Below are 27,683 nucleotides of genomic sequence, written 5' to 3'. Positions count from 1 at the left end.
AGAAATTCTGCAGACGACCTTTTAGCAGACGGCAAATTTCCCAGCATGCAAAGGGTTAAGTAACATGATATTTTGGAGACTGTAAGAGTTCTTTTTTTCTTTTCATATCTTTTTTGTGTTTATGGTTATTTTTTGATGGGAGTGGACATGAAAATAGACGAGGGATGTGTATTTTGCATAGTTGCGTACCGTGGCATTGGATATCTAGTTGTTCAAACTGTGTACGTATATAACCTATGGCAGGAAAGTACATTCGGTCGTAGATTTAATTTAAATTTACTTTAAGCTCAAAATTTGAAAGCCTGGACACGTCGTATTTCATTAATAAGCATATTTTTCTCAACTATTGTGCAAAGAAACCAAAGTATCGTTAAATTAAAAGTCAATAAAATAGACCAACAAACAAAAAATTCACCGTTGCAATAATGATGCGATCAGGAAAAGAAAAATATTATCTGGTTATTAATATTCGAATATTTTACTTCTGTAATGAGACTCGGGAACCACGGTTCACTTGACCTTGCTATTTGTCTATGACTTACGATGCATGGATTAATTTATGAATTTTCAGTGCGTCATCTATGACTAAATGATTGTACGCCTTAAATATGCAATATCAATGTCAATGTGTTAAAATCAAGCTAAAAATTGGCAATACCTCGCATGTTATCCAATATCCTTTTTTGTTTAGTTATAACACGTTCTCGGCGTCTAACGCTCGCACAACATGAACATTGTGTCTAATGAAAACCTCAAGCCGGACATTTCACATTTAATTTAATCGTCCTACAATTTACGTTCTTTTCCGTTCAATATCCATTTTTGTTCTTTCACAAGAACAAAGGGACTTCGTGATCTCTATATATTTTCTGCCGAACGTGACAGTACGCGGTAAGCCATTTCTCCTGAAGTTCCAACGGCACGCTTATATCAAGTGTGCTTCATAGAATCGTCAGTTTTATTCGCCGGATTGTTGTTCAAAGGCGTGACAAAGTTTGTCGTCTGAGCGTCGCATCTGGCGTCTCTCGTGTCTAACGTTCTCAGCATAGTTTCGTGTTCCCCGAACTTGGAGCCTGATAGCCTGCTCGGAATGGAGGACAAGCGGAGTTTCCGGCGGTAGTAGAGCTTCTTGAAACATTCGATTACCTATTGGACGACGACATTTTCAATGAAAAGGAAAAGCAAAGGTCATAACATAAGTGAATCACAACAAACAACCCACGAATAAGATGAGTAAACAAAAATTAACAAAAGCATAACAGAAATTAAATAAGATTGCTTACACTTACTAATTTAAACTGCGTATTTTCATAATTAAGAACTAGTTTCAATTAATCACATCTGCAGAATAAAGATATGCTTTTGCTAATGTTTAATTCTGTAAACTAATTTAACGAAAAGTGATTAATGTGCATTTATGTTGAAGTTCAATTTTGAAAGTGTGCACTATTTTTGCAAAATTATACAAATGCATACCTTATGCGGAAATAAACGTGTTCATGAACTTAATACAATAATATATATAATTCAAATGCTATTATTTATAATTATCATTTAAGCATGGACATTTATCTATATTTATCGAATGCTGTTATGTTTTATTTTCATTTTAGCATAGACATGCTGTAAACAGTATGAACCCATTTAACATCGTGTTATACTATAAACTCTAATACTGTATTAAGGTGAGGGGTATCTTTTTTAAATGAATAATAATAAATATAATTTGAAAATACATCAGAAAAAAACGAAGTCTTACACACTCAAATTATTGATAAACTCAAAGCAAGAAAAACCTACCTCGCCATTGAAGAAGCAGAATACGAGTGCAACGAAGACGCCCTAGTAAAACAGTACACAGAAAATATGTTTTGAATTACCTGTCAAAAACCTTTACTTTATTCAATATGTAGATTAAATGTAGAAAATAAAATATATCAAATACAACAAGGAAACATTTAAATATCGCAACATCATAAACAGTGCTTATTAACCTATTAATGCCTACCGTCTAGAAAAAAAGCCTTGGCAAACAGCGTAGACCCAGATGAGACGCCGCATGATGCGGCGTCTAATCAGGGTCTGCGCTGTTTGCTGAAAGGAATTCATGTAAGAAATATTCTATATATAGAAATAAATATATAAGACATCCCTAATTTTGGAAATAAATTGATCCAATTTAGAAGGATGGGAGAGTCCACTAGGTATAAATGGGTTAAGTGCTTACTAAATGTTGGACATCAGCCTAATCAACAGAGTAATACGTGTTGTACAATACATGTACATAGTTTTATAAAGCATTCTAGGCATAACAATGGAAAAACCAATCGATATGATCGAGGTTCGAGTTACGAAATATATAGTATAAATACTATACTATACTATATAGTATATTAAACTTGATTGCTGAATAAAGGCTGTCGTTGTTATTGTTGTTGTTGTTGTTGTTGCTGAATACCTGGAAAGAGATGACGAATGCAGAAACCATGGCGTACACGTGTTCACCCTTTGTCCCAGGGGGCGGCTTAAACGGGAACGCGATATATTGTAACCCTAGCAACGGAATAAGGATGAAGGTCGCCCTCACAGCTCGCCTAAAAACAAAACACTTTATACATAACTAATGCATATGCAATGTACTTAAATTTAATTAATTTAATTAATTATAACACGTATTCCAGGCACAGTTTCTGTTCATCATAAATGCGTTTACTGTTTGAAAATAGTGTTTGTAAATTACATGTGTAGATGCTTTCAAGAATAGACTGAACAATAATAAAGAATGCAACCATATCAGTTTAACAAATAGATCGCGGATTTATAATCGACACATTCATCTTGATCTGGGGTTAATATGTACATATGTAATATTTATGTATATTGAGAAAACGAATTGAATTGGTATCAACATCTTCAACCAGAAACGATCAAAATAGCAGTGCTCTCTCTGAAACAATCAGGACAATTAAGTGCGATTAAATAAAAGCAAACGGGTGCATCTTTTTTTAAATGCGGATGTATTGCATATAATTTAATTATGATTCCGCTCAAACATATTAGTATTTTTAAATCATGTAATTATGTTTCTCTTGTTTTTGAGAAATTAACAGACCACGCGGTAAACGTATAACGTTAATGTGTTATGTAAAAAAATGTATGTGACATATAACAGTGACACCAAGACATCGTTACATCGTAAATCATAAGTTTAATGGAAGCTAAATGGTTTGAATTGCTAAATTACGTCAAGCGTGTAATAATACCCCGCCATAAATCAAAATAATATACAGGCAATTATCCAAGTATATTCTACATCAAAGGCATCAAACATTTAATATAAGTCCTTTATTTTATTCTGCATAACTATTCTGGTTCAAACAGCTTATTGTATATGATACAATACAAGTAAGAAAAATGAACATTTAACATAAACCATTATTAAATCTCCGGCCACCGCCATAAAACAGTTAACACGAAACCTGGCAGGTTTAAATTCTAGCTTCGCCCAGACTTAATTCATTAATAACCAAACGCCGTTCATCTAATGAAGCCGAACTTCGTCTAACCAGATATGAAGAAATGTTTGAACGGTAGAATGATTTGATATGGTTTTGCTTGCGTGTGGCAAACGATTGATAGTTATCAGGGTTATAAGTATTTTTATACATGTTGTTAGTAGGTTTATAATTGTTATTAGTAAGTTTGTAAGTGTTATTAGTAAGTTTATAAGTGTTATAAGAAGCTTGGAGGACGTTTGAGCTAATGATAGCATTTCAGTGAAATAACGATGCAATGTTTATATTTCGAAGGAAACCTGTTCTTAAAAGAACGTTAATTGAAAACAGTCGCGTCAAAAATCGATGCTGCTACATGTTTCTGCATACGCGGTTGGAAGCATACACCAAAATAATCATTATATCTGTAGATAAGTTACTTTTAAGATTTTATGCAAGAAACATGCGCTTCAAAAGACCAAACAACTACATTAAATCATGTAACACACATGTATTGATCACAACTGGAGCCTATTTACCCATAGGTTCCAGGTCACACTAAAACGTGTATACAGCACAGACACTTACCTCGCCTGCATCGTCTCGTGGTTGTGGTCAGACCGTAGTTTCGACACCAAAATGCGCATGATGTTGATGGTAAAAATGAAGTTTACCTGAAGCCAAATGAGGGTTGTAATTTACCCATTTATGCCTTGTGGACTCTCTCATCCTTCTAAATTGGATAAATTTATTTCGAAAATTAGGGATGTCTAGTATATGTATTTCTATATTTAGAATATTTCTTACAGAAATTCCTTTAAGCAAACAGCGCAGACCCTGATGAGACGCCGCATCATGTGGCGTCTCATCTGGGTCTACGCTGTTTGCCAAGGCCTTTTTTCTAGACGATTAATGTACCAAAGCGACAAGTCAGTTGACCAAAAAAGGTGCACTAATAATTATTTGGTCACAAAAGCAAAACTTATATCATCTGTGTACCTGTGTATATTTCAAATTATTATTGATATTACCACACCCTGGCTCATTGATAATGTTATGTATCACTGCTATATACTTACATAAATTGTTTACTATCCACACTGCCAATAACCGTTTTTACAAGATAAAGTAACGTAAACATGTAAAAAAGAGTTTACAATGCACGTACATATTAAATTTATATCATTATAAAAAAGTTGAATTTGAAAGCGGTATAGGTTTTGTTACGTACTACTAAAGAGGCATTTATGACACCGGCCAGAATCCAGAGTAGCGTAGTATCCCTTATCCAGCATCTGAAAACAATGGAGTATTTTATAAATTGTAAACCACGATGTTGATTATTGAATTTAAAACATAAAGCTCATGTAAGGAAATGTAAATTTATAAGGTATACACAAGGATTTTAAGAACAACATGTAAGTCCATACACTTATAGAGTGGGCAGTTTTAAGTTGTTCAAGGTTCCTTATCGTATGAGTCGTGTTCTGAGAAAACTGGGCATACTACATGTGCGTAAAGTGTCGTTCCGTATTAGTCTGTGCAGTCCGCATCTGTACTAGTCTAATCAGGGACGACACTATCCGCTTGTATGGTATTTTCAGTTTCAAGGAAGTCCCTCCTTACCGAAAATCAAGTTTAGGCGGAGAGTGAGGTCCCTGATAAGCCTGTGCCTACTGCACAGGCTAATCTGGAATGACACTTTACGCACATGTGTTTTCAGAACAAGTCTCATATGATAAGAGTATGACACTGTACCTGTCATTGTCCCCCATTTGATTGATATCTATCGCTCTCAGGACGGTATAGATAATGGTGGGTATTACCGGTAGAACTGAAATTTAAAACGCTTCATAAGATACAAGCACAAAGCCGAATACATACATTTTTATTGCAACGGTATGTATCAACAATGGTATTTTATGTAGATTAGGTTACAGTCCGCAAGTTCACAATGCAGGAAGAATTTACATATATTGGCTTTGTTTCTAATTAAGAGTAAGTAAATAAATAAGCTTACAAATAATGTTCCATAACCCTTTTAAATCTTAAACAAAACGATCACTCATATTGTCACGTTCAAGAATATTTGCGTTCTATTCGCAGATAAGGATCATTAAGGAGCTCACCCCATCCGATAATGTAGCACGTGAACAGAAGCTTTTTGTCTTTGGTGAACGCGAAGACAATCAAAGCGTGCATATAGAAGCCTTCACAAAACATCCAGGCGTAGTTACTGACCGTCATATAGTGTGTAAGAACGTGAAGCACTTTGCACCATACCTGAATTAAACAATCTAGTTAGAGCGTCCTCACAAATAAGACTTAAAATACCCCACAGTTTTTTTTTCAAGGGAAAATGCGAAATATGACATTACCAAGGCATTACAAATGTATTTATCATCCACACGTCACGGTGATCACATATTTGACTTTCGCTTGAGAAAAATAGACCACACTCTCAAACATTTTATTGGGGCTGACATAACCTGCTGCGTTTGAGTAAAACCAAAATCATGTTATGTTACGAAGTAAGAATTGTGAGAAGAAGAACAACTTCTTCAAGTGTATGAACACGAATAATTGGTCTACCGTTACGTTTCTAAAAATCAGTTGAGTAAAGAAGATAATTCATATATGTTCAAAATGAGATAATCAATATAAATATAAGATTATTAAGAAGAAAAAATATGTTCTGTAAGTTGATTGAATAAAATGCCGAGATCTCAACAGATGCTGTATCATTTGCAACATAAATACCGCAATATAAGTCATAGCTATTGTACTAGCAGACAACAGCATTATAAACGCAAAAAGGCTGCTCTGTTCAGAACAACCTATTACATTTTACTAATGACATGTGAAAGGCGTGTTTCAATATTTGTTAACAAGCGACAGAGTGTAATTAAATAGAAATTTAAGTCAACCTGATTGTTTCGGGAAACAAATCAGTCGCTTTGCTTCATACGACAAACTTTCACTGTTTTAATCTACATGCATAGGGCATTGGGTTGATAGCGTTCCATTTTTATTTTATTTTCTCTCTGACAAGCGTTTCTTGTTTGATTAATTTTTTAGCAGTCACATAAACAACCAAGCTATGTAATATGGAGCTTGTACACCCATTATTGCTGCTTCTTCTTGTACTTGCGCGATGATGATCTGAAATATTAACTTTATTATGCTATATTCTTAAATCTTTTTCTATAAAGAAGGAATGAAGTTGACACTTGTTCGTAGTTTCATTTCATCGTTCCTCAAAAAGTTGTAACTCTGTTGCTCTGTCTCTTTCCCTACTATTGAGTAATTAAATTGAATACGTTTTAATTCCCTTTTATTTTTGATTAATTTAAGTTGCAATGCTATGAGAATAAATTTTATTTACACTTAAATGTATCATGAATATTGCTGGGCCAAGTGTTAGGTTTAGCGCTCTGAACCCGGTTTAACCCCCCAATGCCTTGAATTGACCGTTCCAAGGCGGTGACCCCAGCTTTACTCTTTTATGTGTTTATGTTGTTTTGTATTGTGCTGTTTTGTGCTGTTTTTTACTGTTTTGGCAATTGGTCACTTGCCTTAAATAAAGGACCAACTAATTGTATATAATGAGAATTTAATACTGCTCCAGCAGCTGGAGTTTCACTTCTTTATAATGAATAGTAGATTCACTAGCTGGTTCATTAATTAACCCTTTGCATGCTGGGAAATGTGTCGTCTGCTAAAATGTTGTCTGCTGAATTTCTAAAATTAGCATTTTCTTCGATTTTTTTCATAGAATACTATCAGAGTAGCATACAGTTTGGATCTTGATGAGACGCCACGTTCTGTGGCGTCTCATCCGGATTCAAACTGTTTGAAAAGGCCTTCAAAATTCGGTTCCAGCACTGAAAGAGTAAAGTCGTATCTATTGTAGACATAAGGTTAAAGTCATGGATGTTCTTGATAGATTGCTTTATGAAATACCAATGCGTTATCTACCAATTATTCTAAACGAATTTAGTAATATTACACATATGCGTTCTGAGCTAAAATTTATAGTTGCAAAATAACACTCATGGCAGAGACTATTTAAATCTATGGATTATCAGTATAGAAAATACACTTATAAAACGTTTTAGTCAATTAATTTACACCAGATTGTCATTGATTCAACTTGTTAAAGACTGTGTTTCACTCGTTTTTCCTAGATAAGTTTGCTTACCGGATTTTGAAGCAATACTTCTGGGTTCATGGAGACTATTCTGTAGTAGAGAATCCACAGTCCCCCTGTTAGGATGTACGACAAAAACATGTGCTTGTGAAGAGTCACGCGAACACACTTCAGTCGTCTGAAAGCATGTCATGAAATGGATGACAAGCCATAATTTAACCCTTTCTTTCTCAGAGGCAAAGTTTAAAAAACTATGTGCAAACAACATAAAACCAGAACAGCATGCGAGTAACTCGCAGTCTGTTCAGGTTTTATTCTTTGTGCTGTTCATAAGTATCTAAGGATTGGAATTGAAGTTGAATCTAGTAAGAAAGGTCTTGAATTAACATTAACTTTCTAAGGGATTATAAATGCGTCAAAGTACGTATCTAAGTGGTAAAGGGTTAAATGTTGAAGGCACTGTTTTCGTTAATATAAATAATGTGTCTTTTTTAGTGATAGTTACAATAGGCGTGTAATCAGAACAGAAAAGGAATTAGTTCAAACATATGCTCCCAATGTCAATTTCAATAACAGGTAAAAAAACAATAGACAATATTTTATGAAACACAAATTGATAAAATCAATTCATTAAATTTAAATTGATCTCGTGCAACTGTCAATTGTCAGATTTGACGTTATGTACACAAATACGCGTCAATTTTGTATCTCGTATCTTTCATGTATCAACCCATTCATGCCTAGCGTCTAGAAAAAAGCATTGGCAAACATCGTAGACCCTGATATCATGCGGCGTCTCATCAGTGTCTGCACTGTTTGCTTTAAGGAATTTCTGTAAGAAATATTCTAAATATAAAAATAAGTATACTAGAAATCTCTAATTTTCGAAATAAATTGATCCAATTTAGAAGGATGAGAGAGTTCACTAGGCATAAATGGGTTAAGTGTAACTTGTTCTATAAGTAGACGAGCAGCTTACCTGAACACTGAGAAAATGATGAGTGATATTATTAGCAGAGCTATCGAGATGCTAAACCCGTAGAAGTACATGTACAAAACCCGTTTGTTCCTCTGAAATTGGAAATTGTTTGAAAAAAGCATAGGAATTGTTGGATACAATTTTATTTATAAAAATTATTTACGTGGGCTTTTTAAACGCTTTTATGTAAAGAAAGTGTATACAATATGTCAACACTTTCGGATTTCTACATAAAGCAATAAAATATATAAATGCATATGTTTACATCCTATAAATAATGAGGGGCGGGTTCTCTTTGTAATCTTATTGACACAAACGGCTGAAGACTTTTTATTTTATTGTAGAACACCTTATGAAATAAGGGATTTAAGATAACTAGGTGTTACATATTTAATCTATGAACTGTCTATGTTTCAGTACATTAATTAAAACAGCAGAATTTAAGAACAAAAACAGATCAGAACAGTGCCAGCGAAAGCATATTGCTTCGTCTGGAGTATAAATTTACAGTTTGACCATGCTGATGGACACTTTTGTTTTAAACTTTTGCGATAAATGATTATTAATAATTAACTTATCATCAATGTGTAATATACTAGTATTATAACATGACTTACGCTCCAGGGCTGGTATTCATAAAGCTCCTTAGGGTAAACGTAAGAAAATTCCTTAAATAATTAAAAATTCCTTAAGTCTTTTGCTCTTTCATTTTGGTGTATTTTTTTCATTTAATTGGTTTATTTAAGTAAATTTTGCATAGAAGAACAGTATTTTGGCATTACAAAACTGAACTCATTAGAATTTCAATAGAAAATTGAATTTCAAAATTTTCCCTTAAATCCAGCTTATGTAAAGATTTGCCTTAGGAACTTTATGAATACCAGCCCAGGGGTGAAATCACGTAATGCTCAATTTTGTTTATCCCACTTTTACAGCGAAATCGGTTGATTAAAGCCCCGTTTATTAAATTTCATCTATAATCAACGGCAAGGCTATAATCAATGGCACGAAATGACGTCATCAACTGCCGAACCGGGACTACTTTTTCCCACGCACCTCGTCACCTGTATTTGCCAAGTGCATCAATAATAAAAACAATCTCAAATGTTTGTCAATCTTAATGACATTAAAAGAAATACAAGTAGAAAAAAGTGTTTGTTGTCATTTATTGTCACTAAACTTCTAGTAATAGGTAAATTTAACACTATGTTGCAAATAGGTTCTGTTGTTGTTGCTCCTCTTTGACGGAGTCAGTTCGAGTTGCTCTCCTTTGACTATAGAACACAATCGTCTGCGAAATTGTAAACCCCTCAAAATGTCTGACGAATTTGACAAAGTCAATTTCTCATTAACTTGGGATGAATTAAATAATGAACATGAGCAACAAGCAACTGAAATGGAATTAACACTAAGCCAGTTCCAGGATCAAAATGGGTTTGATCCATCTATTTTGTTCACAAATGAAATTGAATTGACCATTGAGAATGAAACCAGCCCAAGTAGTAACGCACCATCCAGTAGCAATGTCTTCCCCCAACTTTAGATCTGCATGAGAATAAAGAGTTCTTAGATGTTAACCTCACTTATGTTGGTGATTTCATTGTCCAAAATGAAAATAAAAAGACTGTAGCAAAGACCTTGTCTGACATAAACAAATTTAAAAGGTTTCTAATTTCAAAAGCTGAATCAAACGAAATCCACCACATAGAACCAACTCTTCTTGATGAGTATTTGGCCACTTTCCTGTTGTCCCTTAAAAAGTCAAATTGCACAGATTTTGAACCAAAATCCCTCCGTGGCATCATTGCTAGTGTTGACAGGTACCTGAAACGACATCGCTCTGGATGTTCAGTCATGACAGGGATTGGAGCCCAATTTGCAATCGCAAGGGACACCTACAATGCAAAGAAAAAAAGTCTCAAGAAACAGGTAAAATTGAGATGAACGGTTATAACTAAAAGAATTTTTGCAAAATAACATATTCAACAGAAAACGTATCATTTATGACAAAATTGGGAAAAAATCACAAGTGTAGTCTGTACGAAACTAATACCCTGTCGACATAAAGTTGCAATTAATAAACAAAAGTCGAAAAGTCACATTAAAAGTAATAATTTAAGCCTACGAAATATAGAATACTAAAAAAATAAATATGAATTAAAAAATATAGTCGAAAAGTTAAATGAAACAGTATAATAAATATAAATCACCAATTTAGGGTATGGGAAACCGTGCTATGGAGGCCCATCCGCTGAGTCATACCGACATCGATCTGCTCTGGGAGAAGGGGATCCTTGGCACCGAGTCTCCGAAGGCCTTGTTAAATACAATCTGGTTGAACAACTGCCTTCATTTTGGCTTGCGAGGAACAACGGAGCAATACAATTTGCGGTAAGAAACATTTTTAACACACAAACACACAAAATATGTATCAATTTTTCTCATTATTTTTTCACCCCATTCACAAAGTACATCCGCTTCAACTTAAATGCTGTATTTTATTATTGTTCATATCTGACATTAAATTAAGATTCTTGTATTTTGTTAGGTGGGGAGACGTCCACCTCCGTGAAGACTCGAATTGTGTCGAGTATCTCGAGTTGAACGAGCGGCAAACGTAAACGCACACAGGAGAGAACATCGCTGACATAAGAAAAGTGTCTCTCTTCCAAGATGTTCGGCACTTCTGGACCAAGAAATCCCGTGTTAATTTACAAGCTGTACTCGAATATGCGTCCATCTGATTTTTCTTCAGATCAGCACCCTTTCTACCTGGCAACACGCACAATTGACACTGCATCCCAGTGGTTCTTGCGTCAACAATTGGGTGTCAACAAGCTGGGTCAGATGCTGAAGGCCATGGCTTCCCGAGCACAAGAGAATAACAAACCACTCAGTTCGCAAATTCCTGGTCCAAAAACTTCGAAATGCAAACATTCCACCCACTGAAATCCTGGCCATAACAGGGCACAAAAATGTCCAGTCCATAACCAATCATTCCACCATATCTGTTGAACAGCAGCAAAAGTGTTCCAACATTCTTGCTCAGTCCAGTAAATGTAACAACCAAACAGCTTCCTCTTGTTCACCTCCATGCACTGAAACTATGGTCGAAATGCAGCCTACACAACCACTGTCTACCGTTGAACAAGTTGATCTTGATGTTCGCCCCACCCAGTCACTTCACCAGCAAATGTCTTTCTCTCGTTCCAACAACATGGCCTCACAATTCTTTGGTGCCACTTTCCACATTAAAAATTTTAATGTGAATAATTAGATTAAATCCAAGTTGTTATTGTTATTTCGTCACGTAATGACCACATATTACAACAAAGAAGCAAATATTTTGCACCTCGTGTTCTAGTTGATAGTTTGAACATCGAAAGTGAATTGTGTGTGGTGTTAGGCTACTTTGTATACAAATGTAGTTCCTTGTATATAACAACTTAATGTTATATTAATGTTATAAAACTTTTAGATTTGCAATTCAATATGAATAAAATTGTTATTAGTAACGCATGACTCTTTGTCACAGAACGATATTCTGATTTTTTTTTAATGACAATTTGATCAGCGGTTATTTTTGGAACGCGGAGTAATACACTGACCTTGGGTACACTACAGTCATTATCAAAGTACGACAAACACTAATGAAACTAATTTTGTTAAAATAAAAAGGTTTACTGAATAAAAAAAGTGGGATAAATAGAATAATAGGTTAGTGTTGATTATAGATCAGGTTTATCATGATCGGCACGAAAACGAAAAAGCACTCGCCAAGGCTCGTGCTTTTTATTTTCTAAGGCTCGCATGATAAACCTGATCTATAATCAACACTAACCTATTATTCTCTATTAATTACACGGGTATTACTACACTAGTTATATAACTGTGAAATGACGTCATTTTTGTAAAGAAATGACGTCATTATTCCAGCGAATTTCTTCAGTTTTTACAATTTACTCTTTTACAATGTAAATAAACTGTGAAAAGAGCATAAAATAAAGAGAAAATGTATAAATAGAATCTTAGATTCGTGGTCATTTTGCATTGAATTTATTAAATTCGTCAACTAAATAAAGATGACTCGTTTAATAAATACAATGCACAACGACCACTCATGCAAGATCCTATATTTAATTTGGTTGGTCACATCTAAACATCGTAACGTGAAAAAAATGCGTGTTTTTTCGCCCGCACTAAACACTAACACACTACTTTTATTTCATTTAAAAAGGTGACGATACTTGCTGTATGATTGTGGACGATATACCTCCCGTTATTTAAACTAACAGACGGGCGGAGCTGGTTCAGATACTATATAGTCTGCACTTAGTTTGCCATCGACAGATGTAATTAAATGCTGCATATTGGCATACCCAAAAAGAACAAACACAATTTCTACAGGCAATTGAAACTATGCAAGTATCATTATAATATTTGTTATGCCTCTGATTGTTTTATCTCAAATATGTTAAAATAGTAATTCTCACCTCTACCACTTCATGGTCGTAGCACATTGTGATGTTTGTCCAGACTTTGTTACTCCGTGGGTGACGGAACCATGTCCCATCGCTGTTGCACACCTTTATGGAATAGGCTTGAAATACAAACAAAGAAATAATTATTTATTTCAACATTTATGGTATTTATCAAATAATGTGTATTATAGGAATTAAAAAGTGTCTCATTTTCGAAACATATATTTCAATAAAGGGAAAGCATTTTTTACATGACTTAATAATTATAGCGTGAAAATGCAATGGTTTGAAAGTGGTTGATAATGACAATTTGATAGTACAATTACAATTTATTTTAATGCCAATACCAATTCAATATTTAGGCCCTTTTCTTATTACTGAAAATCATTGTCGTCGCCGTTGATTAAAGCGAGATTATACGATTTTTATATGTGTTGAATTGTAATATATTGATACAAATATATTATAATAATACACAATATGCAAGAAAAATGATACATTTAAGACGAATTTCATAAAATGCAGCAAATACAAATTAGCGCCCCGAGCCGATTGTGACGAAGATAATTCGTACATATTTTCCCTACAATTACCGATGCATTCGTCTTTTTAGTAAGTGTTCGTGTGTCGTATGAATTGATATCGCTGCAGGAATTTCAAATGAACCGTTTATCTAAAAACTTTAGATTCACATCGTACATGCATGATATACATGCTGGCGAATTCGGCTGTACAGCCTTTTTCGATTTCAGAATTAATTATCTTGCTTATTTAGCATTTTTCGACACATGTTCTTCTTAACTTTTATTTTAGTTTATATTGAAATATATGTATAATAAGTTTTTTACACATTTTATATTAATTAATTAATATTTGACAATATTGTATTTTCCCGCTTTAAGTAGTCGTTGTAGTAGTGTAAGTAGAAGTGTTTTTGTAGTTTTAGTACAAGTGTTTTCAGTAGTGTTAGTAGTATTGTGTGTAGAAGTTGCAGTAGTGTCAGTACCGATAGTATAAGTACACACATGCGGTAGTGGTAGTCATTGTAGAAGCAAAACTAGTAGTACTGTAACATCAACAGCAGCCAATAGTGTATTACTGGCCAAAAAAGTAGAACTTAAGAAAGCTTTGGTAATCGCTTAAGAGGCCTTAATCGTTATGTGTTTCGTGCCCCTGCTCTTATTTATCGTACGTATTTGCTACCATTATATATAACTGAAACTCAAAGTGTTTCACGTTAATACCACAGTTGCATATTTCTATTTAAGAAAATACTTTGTCACTCAACTAGTCTCAGATTTGAATATTGATAGATAAATTATTTAACCAAGGGGTACGATTTTCCATATTAGTTTTAGTAATCATACTTATTAGAGCCGCGCTTTTTACAAAGAGGGTGTAATGCATGCGCGTAAAGTTTCTTCCCAGATTAGCCTGTGCAGTTCGCACAGGCTAATCAGAGACGACACTTTCCGCCTATAATCGATTGTTGTTAGGAAGAGACTTTCCGTAAAGGAAAAACACCAGAAAAGCGGAAAGTGTCATCCCTGTCCAGTCCTCACAGGCTAATCTGGGACGAATCTTCACGCACATGCATTAAACCCCATTTTCACAGAGCACGGCTCATAAATCTGTGTCAGACGAATTTGAGATAAAACAATCGATTTTTGATAATTCCGCTTGCAGAGACGAATAAATTTAGAAATTCCAGAATTTTCTTTTCTCTATATCGTATATCGGGAATTCTTACTACGATTATAATTGGTAAAGAGCAAGTCAAACACCAAGTCCAAATATATAAACTCATTAATGGAATAGCATCGAGGTCCTATACTTACGACACCGAATACTCAACATATTAAAACCAAACAGCATTTATGGCGAATATTTGGCCATAAATTTAGTGGAGGTCTATTTAAAAATTGCTCAAGTGATTGTAATCACGAAAAGGCAGTGAAAATTGTTTTAACATATTAAGAAATACAAATAATTTGCATAGTCAATGATACACGTAAATTGTAAAAAAACATATATACAATGTTTTCTTGTAATATTCATGACAGTTGCTCACATTTTAGAGTAATTTCTCAAACATTTCTTTAAAGATACATCATTGTTTTATATATGAGTGCAAACGTTTCGCACTGAATGTGTCCTAAATGAATACGTTTACATGTATAGGTAATACTACTAATTGGTGTTCCAACTCGTATTAAAATGACAATCAACACAACTTACCTAATGGGTTGGACAGGCGCATATAGGTTGGGCAAGGTTGAATGGCGGTCTCTCCGGCTTTAACATATCCCCAGCACTGCAATTTGTCCCAGGTAGCATTGCAGTACAACCCTCCTGCAAGCAAGCGAGAACCTATGGTTTACATTCAGGAGTTGACGTTTCGATTTGTACATACAGAGAAGAAGTCTAAAGATAAGAATAATAAAGCACATAAACAAATTGTCACGACGTCTTACATTAAAATAAGACATTGCCGATTTCTAATATTTGAATAAAAAAGCATGATATCAAAGTTTAATTTATTGATGCCTTGACTAAAGTTAAATTGAAATATTTTTGTGATTAGTGTGTACCATTGTTTGTTTTGTATTGTTGTTTCCTGCTTCAAAGGTTTTATTCATTTCGTGTATATTCAATCAATTTACAAAGTCCTGTACTTGAATAAACTAATTGTACCATATTTCCTGTTTAATAAATGTTATAAATATCAATTCACAAACAGAATTACCATCCCTTTTTACATTTTTTTACTTTAAAAAAATACTTATTAATGAATAACACATTATGTGTACGTTTATGCTCTAGCAAATATTCAGGTTAAAAACGAGATTTTTTTTAACTTCATAGACTGTTGAAAAGATGGAGTTACTACACCCATTGATAAAATGCTGATGGGTTATAAGCCGCTTCATGCGAACATGTAATTTATGCTATATTCGGCATTTCGCTTAGTCTTGTCTGAAGCTGCTTTGTCCGCCAAAACGATCACGAAACATCGCGTGACTATATAGCGGACTGTGTATCTCCTGGCAAGACAGATTTGATGCGCAAGCGGTCCTGGGGCCACGACGGTCGAATATAGAATAAGACCCGTTTTTTAACGTCATGGTTTATATGTGCTTAGAAATTATTTAACAAACCAGATGACACACACTAGCGATTTTACCACTTGATTGAGCGCATATACATGTTAGTTGATTGCATATGTTTATATGTTTGTATTTCGAAAACAAACACTTTGTATCGTATGGTGTAATAATGGTATTTGTTAGGTGAGATTATTACGCAAACAGATGACAAAAACTTATCCGCAATGTTTAAAATGTTAAAAACAACTTATATGACTCATGTAATCTATATGCTGATATACTTTTTAAAACGCACCGACTATCGTTTAATCTGTCAACGGTATCCGCTTCATAGAATAAAAGTTCATTTAAAAACGTTCCTGTAAGTAGACTACATTTCGGTCTACTTACCATTATACTGTTGATACCATTTGCATGAACGAACAGATGAGATGCAAACATTATGCATTGCATGTTAGATATGGCATTTTGATACGCAGTTCAATTATCACTTTTTCCATTCGATAGCTGTATCAAATTATCAATGTGCAAAAACGGTTAATTTTACTGCAGCACGAGCTTTGCGAATCTTCCCAACTGCAGATTTAACATGAATCATTTACTTGAAATAGGATTTAAATATAAATATATGAACTATCGCCGTGCATCAACATCTTTTTATGGATATTCTGCTAAATTTGGTTTCTAACAACACAATTGCTATACAATCTGCTTGTTCTACTAAACACCCGAATTTCGTATACTCAAAAACTACTTAACACCTGAAGTTCGTATACTCAAAAACTACTTAAATCCCGAAGTTCGTATACTCAAGAACTACTAAACACCCGAAGTTCTTATGCTCAAGAACTACTAAAGACGCGAAGTTCGTATACTCAAGAACTGCTAAACACCCGAAGTTCGTATACTCAAGAACTGCTTAACAGCCGAAGTTCGTATACTGAAGAACTGCTAAACACCCGAAGTTCGCATACTCAAGAACTACTTAACAGCCGAAGTTCGTATTCTCAAGAACTGCCTGCTTAACACCCGAAGTTGGTATACTCAAGAACAGCTGAACTTCTGAAGTTCGTACACTCAAGAACTGCTAAACACCTGAAGTTCGTATACTCAAGAACTGTTAAACATCCGAAGTTCGTATACTCAAGAACTGCTAAACACCTGAAGTTCTCCCATGGTACAAAATTTCTGAAACGCCTGTAACAGTATGTTCGTGTTTATAACAATTGATGTTTTTGTTTGCTTTTTCAAAACATAAAAATACTATAACTTGCCCTGTGCTTATTTCCAGTTCCTATGCCCAGTGCTTGTTTCCAGTGCATTTTTCTGGCGCTTGAGCCCTGTTATTGTATCCCTTGTTTTTTCCCAGCTATTATTTCTAATGATTGTGTCTAACGATTGTGCCCAGTACTTGCGTGAAGAGCTTATATCCGTTGCTTGTGATCAGTGATTATGCCCAGTGATTGTGTTCAGTGCGTGTGTCCATGGCTTGATTCTGTTGCTTTTGACCAGTGCTTGTGTCCGGTTTATGTGTCTGTTGCTTGTGACCAGTGCTTGTTGCCAGTGCTTATTGAGACCAGAGCATGTTGCCAGTGCTTATGACCACACTTTTTCCCAGTACTTGTGTCCATTCCTTGTGACATGCGTTTGTGTCCAGTGATTGTGCCCATTGCCTGTGGTTGCTTCAAGAACTCTTATCCAGTGCCTGTTCCCAGTGTCCGTGTCGATAGAAAGTGTCCAGTGCCTGTGTTTCAAGTGCTCAATGTTACCAGTGCTTGCATCCATTGCTTTAGCAAAGTACCTGTGCCCATGGCATGTGTATGACCAATTCTTATGACTAGTGCTTTGTCCAATTATGCACAATGCTTTTATCCAGCTTTATGGTCCAGTACATGTGTCAAGTTCTTGTTTGCTTTGTCAGACTGGTTTTTATTAAGTAACTTATTCGAACAAAGGAAATTGCAATGCATCAGATTCACTTCTGCTGATTCAACTTAAATTGGTATTATGGGCATCTAACAGTTTATGTGTGTCTATCACAACCGTTGTTTATTTTTGGTGTTTTCACTTCATATTCACTTATATTTGTTAGTGCAGCATCAACATACTAAAACAATATTCCGGAAAGAGAAAAATAATGCATTTGAATATCAACCGTACTTTCGTTTGACAACTGATCACGCATGTACAATGTGAGCCTAAATTTAGTTATAGTGCAGATTCGTTTATACGACACATAGACACATTTTTATAAACAACTGGTAGCAAGATGAGTTGCAGATAATTGGTCAGTAACCACATTTTAACTTACTATTTTGACCTGTTAATTCTTTTCAGCTCAATTTAACAGTGAAAAATGCCCATAATATCACTTTAAATTTAACTATGGTTATATATTTTAAATCCAATGATTAACTTATAATTTAAAACAACACACACACACACACACACACACACACACACACACACACACACACACACACACACACACACACACACAAACAACAAGCCGCTTGTGTTCACATTCTATGAGGACCTGCGAGGATATTTGTTGAACGCGATGATACAAAATACTTTAAAGTAACATTACTACTCAAAATCAACAAAAATGTCGTACAATTGTTCGTAGAATAAACTTAACCAATTCAAAATCAGTGTTCCTTTTGGCAATTGCCGAAATCTCAACGCCAGATGTGGTCTGGTAAAATAGATGTTTGAAGATACAAAATGCTAGTTTTTATTATTGTTTTGTATATCTATTCATACGACACATTAACACTAACATAGTGGTCGTGTGTCGTATGAAAAGATATATTCGCGGGAATTAATTGTGGCCACAAATAAATAAGAACGAGCATTTTGTATCTACAAAAATCTATGTAATCATACCACGTCTAGTGTTTGGCTATTGCTACAAGGAACACTGATTGTTAAGGTGTTAACTTTATTTTACGAAATACTTAACGAAATTTTCGTTGATATTGAGCGTTATAGACACTTTAAATACCCTGTCAGACGTGATTAGTATGTTCAATATATTTATTAGTTTATTATACCAAAATCACGTGCCTTGGAAACATAAAACGGCGAAAAAGCTAATCAGTTTTTTTTCAAAGGCTAAATGTTTCTAAGATAATTGCTTAAAACAACAATAAATAGCTAGAAACTATTTATCGATTTATAGGAGAGTTGTTTCATCATGAACATCAGTTCAATTTTGTTTTTGGTTATTGCATTATACAAATGAAAACCAACAGCAATAATTGAATCTTGTACATAGTATTCATAGTATACTGGCCGTGTGGTGTGTTGTCTAACTAAAAGACACAGTTATGACTGATTTGAGTTGATGTTTGAATGTACATTTACGGTATTGATACATCATAAATACAAACGTTATTTAGATATTTAATAAAAAAATAACACCATTTATGTTACACAACAATTACAGCTTCAAAAACAAGAATATTGCGATGTTTGGCACTTTCGAAATAGTTTTAAGAACCTCTTTGAAGGGGCCTTTTCACAGATTTTGGCATGTTTTGAAGTTTGTCATTAAATGCTTTATATTGATAAATGTAAACATTAAATTTTAAAAGCTCCAGTAAAAAATAAAAAATAAAATTTCAAAAAGGAAAAAAAAAGTAGCCCGCAGATGGGCTCGAACCAGTGACCCTCAGAATCCTGAAGTAAAAACGCATTAGCCAAGTGAGCTATCCTGCCAAGCATACATAAGACGCGTAAATTTATACGTTATATTAGCAATCTTCGTAGGTTTTTAAATCGTCAAATGATGCATATAATGGCTTTATTAGACCATGGCAAATGTTTAGTAATACTGTTTCCTCGCAAATATCATAACTAAACCGAAAATTTGCGAATCTGAAACAACTTTTTTCAATTTTGTCAATTTACCAAACCGTGAAAAGATCCCTTTAACACTGATTGCATGAACGAGACACACTTGACAGGCCAACGCATTTTATACGGTTTCAAATATTAATAACGCATACTGAAAGGTTTAATATCAAAGCATATGGTCCGTTTGCATCATATTTAACTTTTACGCAGGGTAAACACTAGATTGGAATCGTCTATAGCGTAGGTTAACATTCTTAACATATTTTATCATGAATTACAACCAAGTTAACATCCGTCAATATTCTTTAAACAATCCAATGAAGTTGCTGATAATTTCAAACATGGAACATTCAATACTTCTGTAAAAGATTAAAACTATTTGTGTTTTCAGTAAATTGTTGTAGAATCTTCCGAACGTTTAAGGAGCGAATACTAAATATGTCACATGAAGGCTTTTTGTGCGCATATTTATTTACAGCACGTCATTCGCTCGAGAGTATTCATAAAGCATATATTACAATAAATACATACACAAATACAACGCTCGTAACCATATCGTTTAGATGCGATACCACCGAGTTTTATTTTAGATGTTACCCATTTTCTATACATTGACCGTGCTTTGTGAAAATGGGTTTCATGCATGTGCGAAAAGTGTCGTCCCAGATTAGCCTGTGCAGTCCGCACAGGCTAATCATGGACGACACTCTCCACCTAAACTGGATTTTTGCTAAGAAGAGACTAACTTTAAACGAAAAATACAATAAAAGAGGAAGGTGTCGTCCCTGATTAACCTGTGCGGACTGCAGAGGCTAATCTGGGACGACACTTTACGCACATACATTAAACCCCCCTTTCACAGAGCACTGTCCATAAACATGTGTCCTTGCTTTATTTATATCTTAGGCTGCTATTCCATCTGTCCGTATCCGCATCCGCATCCGCATATTCGCATCAACAAAAAAAAGAAACAGTTGAAATGCACGGCGCTTATTCCATTCATTAGCATCCGTATCCGCATTCGCATATCCGCATCCGCAAAAGAACGCTCAAGTGAGCATTCTAATGCGGATGCGGACGAGATACGGACGGCATTATGCACGATGAGAGGAAAGCTGTCACCTCAAAATTCAGCCGAAAAACTTATTGATTTGTTAAAAAATTACCCGGAACTATAACGCAATCAACGCAGTTCTTCATATCGTGACTCAGATTTTACCTCAAATGTTTGGAAACGTATAGCAAAGGCGCTAGAAGAAGATGTTTCAGTTATTTACCATGTGTATTCTTTTACAGACAGAATTATGATTTGTACCTTATATCTACTTAAATTCACGCTTGTCCTTCATAACAATTGTCTCAATTATAATTTTCAGTTTTATCCATATAATGAAAAGTGTGCACTTCGTGCCAAACAGTTGTCCAAAGAAAGGCAATGATGGCTCCAGTTACATATTTCTATGGACTTGTTAAACGCGGAGTCGAACGCTATTTTGTCACCGCCTACAAATCCTACAGGTCTAAACAATTACAGCCAGCCCGTGCCTGAGCATAGATTACAATAATCGTTATTGTCATCTGTTAACCGAGAGAATGGTTTCCAGCATATGTCCACAGCTAGTTATGTGGCCTACCCTGTGGCACAGGCACAGGGCAATCAGACCAGCGGACAACAAACAGGACTTAACATTTTGAGCGCTGATATGGAAACCTTACATTAAAACGAGCGATTGTCCACAATTTTGTGACAAATTAAAGTGACTGATTTCCTTGTTGGTTTAATGTCTCAAGTACAGTGAAACACGGGTCTTTTCGAGAACATTTTATTTTTAAATACAGTATTTGCATCATTTGATATTGTTTTATGCTTATGATTGTTGATTAAGTTTACGTGGCCAATATGTAAGTACATTTAAGTTGAATAAACGTATACAAAATTCAAACTATTGACTCAAACAAAATATTTATAGTTACCGCAAGCAAATAGCTAGGCGTTGTTTGGCTCCAATGGTCTGTCTTGCAACCGATTTCTTTGAAATAAACTCTTCAACTAGAGAGAGAACGTATCCAAATTGTTGTTTGTTTAGTCTTAAGTAACCTTTAAACTCCTCATCAGCAAGTTCAAGTTCTTTAACTAAATGGTTGTAAGTTCCAAATGTTTTGCGATTTCTTACTATTGCACGTGCCCACCACCAGTGCTTTCGTTTACGTTTTCCCTTATTCGCGTGAGCAACAGCAGCACCAATTAACAAATCAAAGCGCTGATAGTACTGAAGATGATCGCTATTGCATAATTTAACACGCAATTCATTTTTCAAAATCAATCGCAAGTTTGAAATGAACACACGCCATTCAACTTTATAAAGTGTGTGTCATAGCGCACGGGTCGAGTTTTGTGTGCACTTTTTATCATCCTTATTATTTCATAGAAATAACTTAGACAAAATAAAAACAACATGCTTTTTGGACGTTTTGAAAGCATAGAAAGTATGATGAAAATGATAATGAGATCTTAATATAAAGAAAATTTGCAGTCACCATCATTTTAAAGGAATATTTTTTCTAATATCAAATAACTATCTCACCAAGAATATAAATTCATAATGAAAGTTCCGTGTACAAAACTTTCGATTTTTGACACCATATACAAATTCAAAATATCCAATAATCTTCGTATCTTGTATACGGAGGAATAAAAGTATATAAACATTGCTGTTTATGCTTTACTTGTTACCCGAGCAGTTTACACGGTGTCAACAACGCTGACATAAACATAGGTATAGAGCACTAATGCGCTTTTAGGCGTAGCTGTTTTACTCAGTTTTCATCTTAGTGACTTTTACATAACGCCAACAGACACGCATGAATATTTTCGAATATTTAATAAGCTGATTCGAGATACAACCTCTGAATTTTTGCTACATCACTGCGTATGTGCTCAATTCGAAGGATGAAGCACTGTTCAGTCTAAGGAATTCCAGACTTCTCTCTGTATGCTCAAACGACACAAATTGTTGCCCTGTTACAATTACGAGTTACAATCCATCTCGCAGAATTTCACTTTCGCCTCCAAGATGAGAAAACAAACATTAGCGAAATAGTATAGTGTCACGATAAGAGAAAATCGTTTAATTATCATACCACAATGATTGCCGTACTTAGTCAGCACGTCTGGAAATCATTCCTTAATGTGTGGATAGGCTGCTATTATTAACAAGTTTTCTATTTTGAATTTCAATTTTGTATCAAAAAGCATTGTTCTGAAATGTGGCATTTTCAATTCGCAATGAGATTTGTAATGACCCTCGCCATGCGAAAATGGGTCTTATTCCATATGCGCCCATCATATAAATAGCCCACTCAGCCATCTCTCCTTCTGGTAAGGAGAAACATAGCATATTGAGTGATTTTATAGCGAACAGCATCGCCTATGGCATGACTGCGCAAAAGCACATGCTGTGTTTAACAAAAGCTTGCCGAAACGCATAAGACCCATTTCGCATGACGGCGCTATTGACGTGTGATTTAAATGTGTCGAAAGAAAACTGCATTTAAATCAAATATCAACATACGATATATTTCGATAGTGAAGAAAGATACTCATAACAAGGCATATGAGGACACATATGAAGTGCTCTCTCGTAGTATATTTTTTATCTACTCACACTAATGTGTGGTTTGACAATGCTAACACAAATTTCATGCGGTGAATATGCAACTTACAAGTGAAAAACACAACACAATAGTTTAAATTTAGTTTAATTGTATTTATTTATTTAGAAAAGTAAATTGCAAACTTTATTTCAAAGTCAGCGTATACGCCGACTACATTTTTTAAAGATATTTATTGTTATAAATATATTAAATATAATATAATATATATTTAGTTGTTTTCGGTTTTAGCGATTATAAAGCATTTTCGAGATTGCCTATAGTATGCCTGTAGTAATTGATGAACTCATATCCAACTGTCTATGTATTGAGAACTGTGAATACAAACAAGCTAAACCTTCTACTAACCTTCTACTATTGCGTTGCTAGCACCCGTAAATACAAAAGATCGCCGCTATCTGTTGAGAACCAAAGAACGTTTTCCAGAAATACCCGCTGTAGTAGCATGAACGAGGTTACGAAACAGGTCATTCGTATTATTATTATAAATTGTTTGTTATATTCGAGTTTAGCGATTATGAAACATTTTTTTGTTTTTGTCTATCGTATCGCTGAAGTTATTGTTGAACTTATGTTCAACGTTTTATAAATTGAGAATATAAATAAGCGTAAAAATTTTCCGAATCTATTAATAGCCTCAATTTACGACCTGTACTTCGTCATTGAGGTGTATGTGAGAGCGTAACCTATTGCGTTGTTATCGCCCGTGGACTTTCCTTTGTTTATCGACAGGCGCATCTATTAATAGCCTCAAATTATGAATGGACTGAGCAAAAATACTACGTCATGAAGACGCTGCAGAAAGTGGACTATTTTATTCATTCATAAACAATCTCCTCCGCGACACGTACAATACGATCATTGTTTATTGATTCTTTTCTTTTAAAGCACCGTTCGAAACTATTGCATTTAACACGATAGTTATATCATGTTTCCATTTGTGAATGAATATAATTGGAGAACTCAAACCTCTTGCATACATTATACAACTCTTTCTCGCGCGGATACGCGTAGTTAGCGGGTATTGGGCTCCTAGTAGCTAAGGCGTATCGACCTGAATTTTAGACTAACCACCTTAGACGGTCGCTAAGCGACCATCTAAAAATGTGAAAACTCTTCTTCTGCATATATGTTTTCAGTTCAGAAGTTTTTCCAAAAAAGAAAGATACGTTCGACGTATGCGGATAAATGGAATATAGCGTCCTTATTATGATTTTGCGGATACGGAGACGGATGCGGACAGATGGAATAGTAGCCGTAACCAGCCTTTGTAAGCCTTTCGTCGATGTAGCCTTAGCCCTTCAGTAAACTCGTAGATCTTCACAAAGGACCATCATAATTTAACACCATATTCTACCAGCACTACTCCACTTTCATACCCGGCGGCATTTTACAATACACCGATACAGTATGTGCTCCAATACAACGTCATTGACAAAGGCATGATTGATGTGACAAAAAATATACTGCCTGAGGGTAAAGAACATGAAACCTGCTTTGCGTAAATTGTGTAATCACTCGTGCGAAAAGAAATGATACGAGAGTCATCATTCCATGATAAAATCGTTTGCATTAAGGAGTATAAGTAAAATAATGCTGTTGCTGCTGCTGCTGCAATCATTAACAACATGGTTGTCATCATCATCGATGGTGATGATGATGATGATTATTATGATGATGATGATGATTATGATGATGATGTTGATGATGATGATGATGATGATGATGATGATGATGATGATGATGATGATGATGATGATGATGATGATGATTAGGATGATGATGATGATGATTAGGATGAGGATGAAGATGAGGACGACAACGACGACGATAACGATGACTATGATGACGATGACTATGACGACGATGTTGATGATGATTGTATTGATGATGATGAGGAGGAGGAGGACGATGACGATGATAATGATGATAAAAGTTTCTTACCATCGTTTGGGTTGGTTATCTTGTGGAGTGTGTCATTACACTTATTCAGCGCAGACTTGTACATAGAGTAGTCCGAAATAAAATCCTTGGATATCTCCATTTCATTGTGCATATAACTTTTCTTATTAAAAGGATATATATTCTTGTCCTGAACCGGGATACCGTTGTCAACATATTCATAATCAGAAGTTCTGGCAGTGGCGTTAGGTCCGATCATAGTTCCAGCTTTTTTCGAGTTAAAACTTTCGCCTGCTTGTGTAACACTTTCTATATTTGATAACATGTCGGTGTACATCCTCCTTTACTTAACAATATATCTAGTTAATTCTTTTCTGTGTTCACATATTTGACTAAAGCGTCCATACATGTTCACTCTCTATGTTTAAATGAATGTTCCCAACTTGCACGGGTTACTACAGTATTCGTTGTAGCTTTGGTTTTGGTGTCATCTGCAATAAAGATAAAAAATCTAATAAATTATCTTTCTTCACTCACGCAAACACTTAAAATGTCAACACAGACACGTATCAATTTGTATAAACATTACATACATCATAATATCACTGACTCCAGTTTCATTTACATCGGGTGCGTATGATCTGAAGGTTATTTCAAATACGTAAAATTTTAATGCACATCAGTTTCATCCGATATTATTAATAAGTAAATTTTCGTAAACATTATCCATACCAATGCCTTTGGCTATAATATCTAAGCCCCGATACAACGTTTTCAACACTCGCCTTTAACGATATCATTCTCTTAAAGCCCGTTGTATTTGTGACTGCGGTAATAAATACGAAAACATGACCGTCGGCTACGGGGTTAACTTACTTTACGCATCAGCATTTAATCTCTTTATAATTTAAACAATATCCACGAGTAACAAAGCGGTGGGCATACATAGTTTATAATGTTTATCAAGAGATAGTCTTCCTTTACTAACTGATATCCATATCTATTTTCAAACTTAAATTAAACCTAAATGTCCGTTTTCTTTTATCAGGCAGCCGCTATCCGAAATGAAAAAAATATGGAACGAAAATAAACACGCTAAAACATGTTTTAATTGTTTGATATTTCGCCGTGTTAAATCTGTACTGTACTCTACTCAAATCTTTTGTTGGTTAATGTGGCGGAACCAAGCAGTCAATCATGTGTATAAATACACATAATATTTATTTCATATGAGCCTCTGGAAAAACGGGCTTAATGCATATGCGTGAACTATCGTCGCAGATAAGCCTGTGTAATCCGCACATACTAATCAGGCACGAACCTTTCCGCTTTAACAGAATTCTGGCTTAAAAGACACTTTCTTTAAACGAAAAATGTATATAAAAACGGTAAGTGTAGTCCTTAATTTGCTGTGCGGAATACACACGCTTATCCGCGACGATACGTTACACATTTGCGTCAAGCCGCGTTTTTCAAAAAGCAAAACTCATGCACGTTATAGCTATATCATATTCATTTCATGTTTGAACCAAACGTCAACTATACTGCAAGGTTGAAGTAGAACTGACGATTTCAGATTGACAGTCCACCGCTCTACCAACTGTGTTTTCGAATCCAGCTTTACCGTTACATGAATGTTGAACAGGTTAATGTTGAAGAAAGATAATAGCCTAATAAATACAACAGACAATAGAATGATAATCATAATTTTTAATCACGAATGAACCAGATACTAATATCTCACGATACAGGCCGCTTTTGTACATGTCGACTAATTTTCTGCTGGGCTTCTGTAATTGAGTTTTGAGGTAATGGAGCAAGTGGCGGGCAAATGATCTTGTGTCTTATTTACTGTCGGGCCAATATTCTGGTGTGTTATGCTGTGGTTGCCCAACGGCGCTCGATTGGTCACTGTACAATCAGTACTACTTAAACGTACGCCGGGTACTCTTAAGTATACGTCAATGTACCCCGGATACGGAAAATATATTTAAACGTTTCTGGGAAATCTAACCCTAAATTGGTCGTTGTCGGCTC

The 27,683-nt window shown here is 34.9% G+C and overlaps 1 protein-coding gene across 1 annotated transcript; it reads right to left on the bottom strand.

The window, feature by feature from the left end:
• Positions 1-55: 55 nt before the first annotated feature.
• LOC127882184 (calcitonin gene-related peptide type 1 receptor-like) lies at positions 56-26,511 on the bottom strand. Its single transcript, XM_052430678.1, has 13 exons — positions 26,379-26,511; positions 25,689-26,137; positions 15,343-15,456; positions 13,117-13,223; positions 8,624-8,715; positions 7,696-7,822; positions 5,624-5,777; positions 5,253-5,328; positions 4,726-4,789; positions 4,083-4,168; positions 2,459-2,594; positions 1,801-1,842; positions 56-1,146 (listed from the first exon to the last, which is right to left on the bottom strand). The coding sequence occupies exons 2-13, from the start codon at positions 25,981-25,983 to the stop codon at positions 931-933; spliced, it is 1,509 nt and encodes a 502-aa protein (XP_052286638.1). The 5' UTR covers positions 25,984-26,137; positions 26,379-26,511; the 3' UTR covers positions 56-930.
• Positions 26,512-27,683: the final 1,172 nt, after the last annotated feature.

The sequence above is a fragment of the Dreissena polymorpha genome, chromosome 5 (genome assembly GCF_020536995.1).
Source record: "Dreissena polymorpha isolate Duluth1 chromosome 5, UMN_Dpol_1.0, whole genome shotgun sequence".
NCBI classification, from domain to species: Eukaryota; Metazoa; Mollusca; class Bivalvia; order Myida; family Dreissenidae; genus Dreissena; species Dreissena polymorpha.
This window is presented reverse-complemented; position numbering and strand designations above follow the sequence as displayed.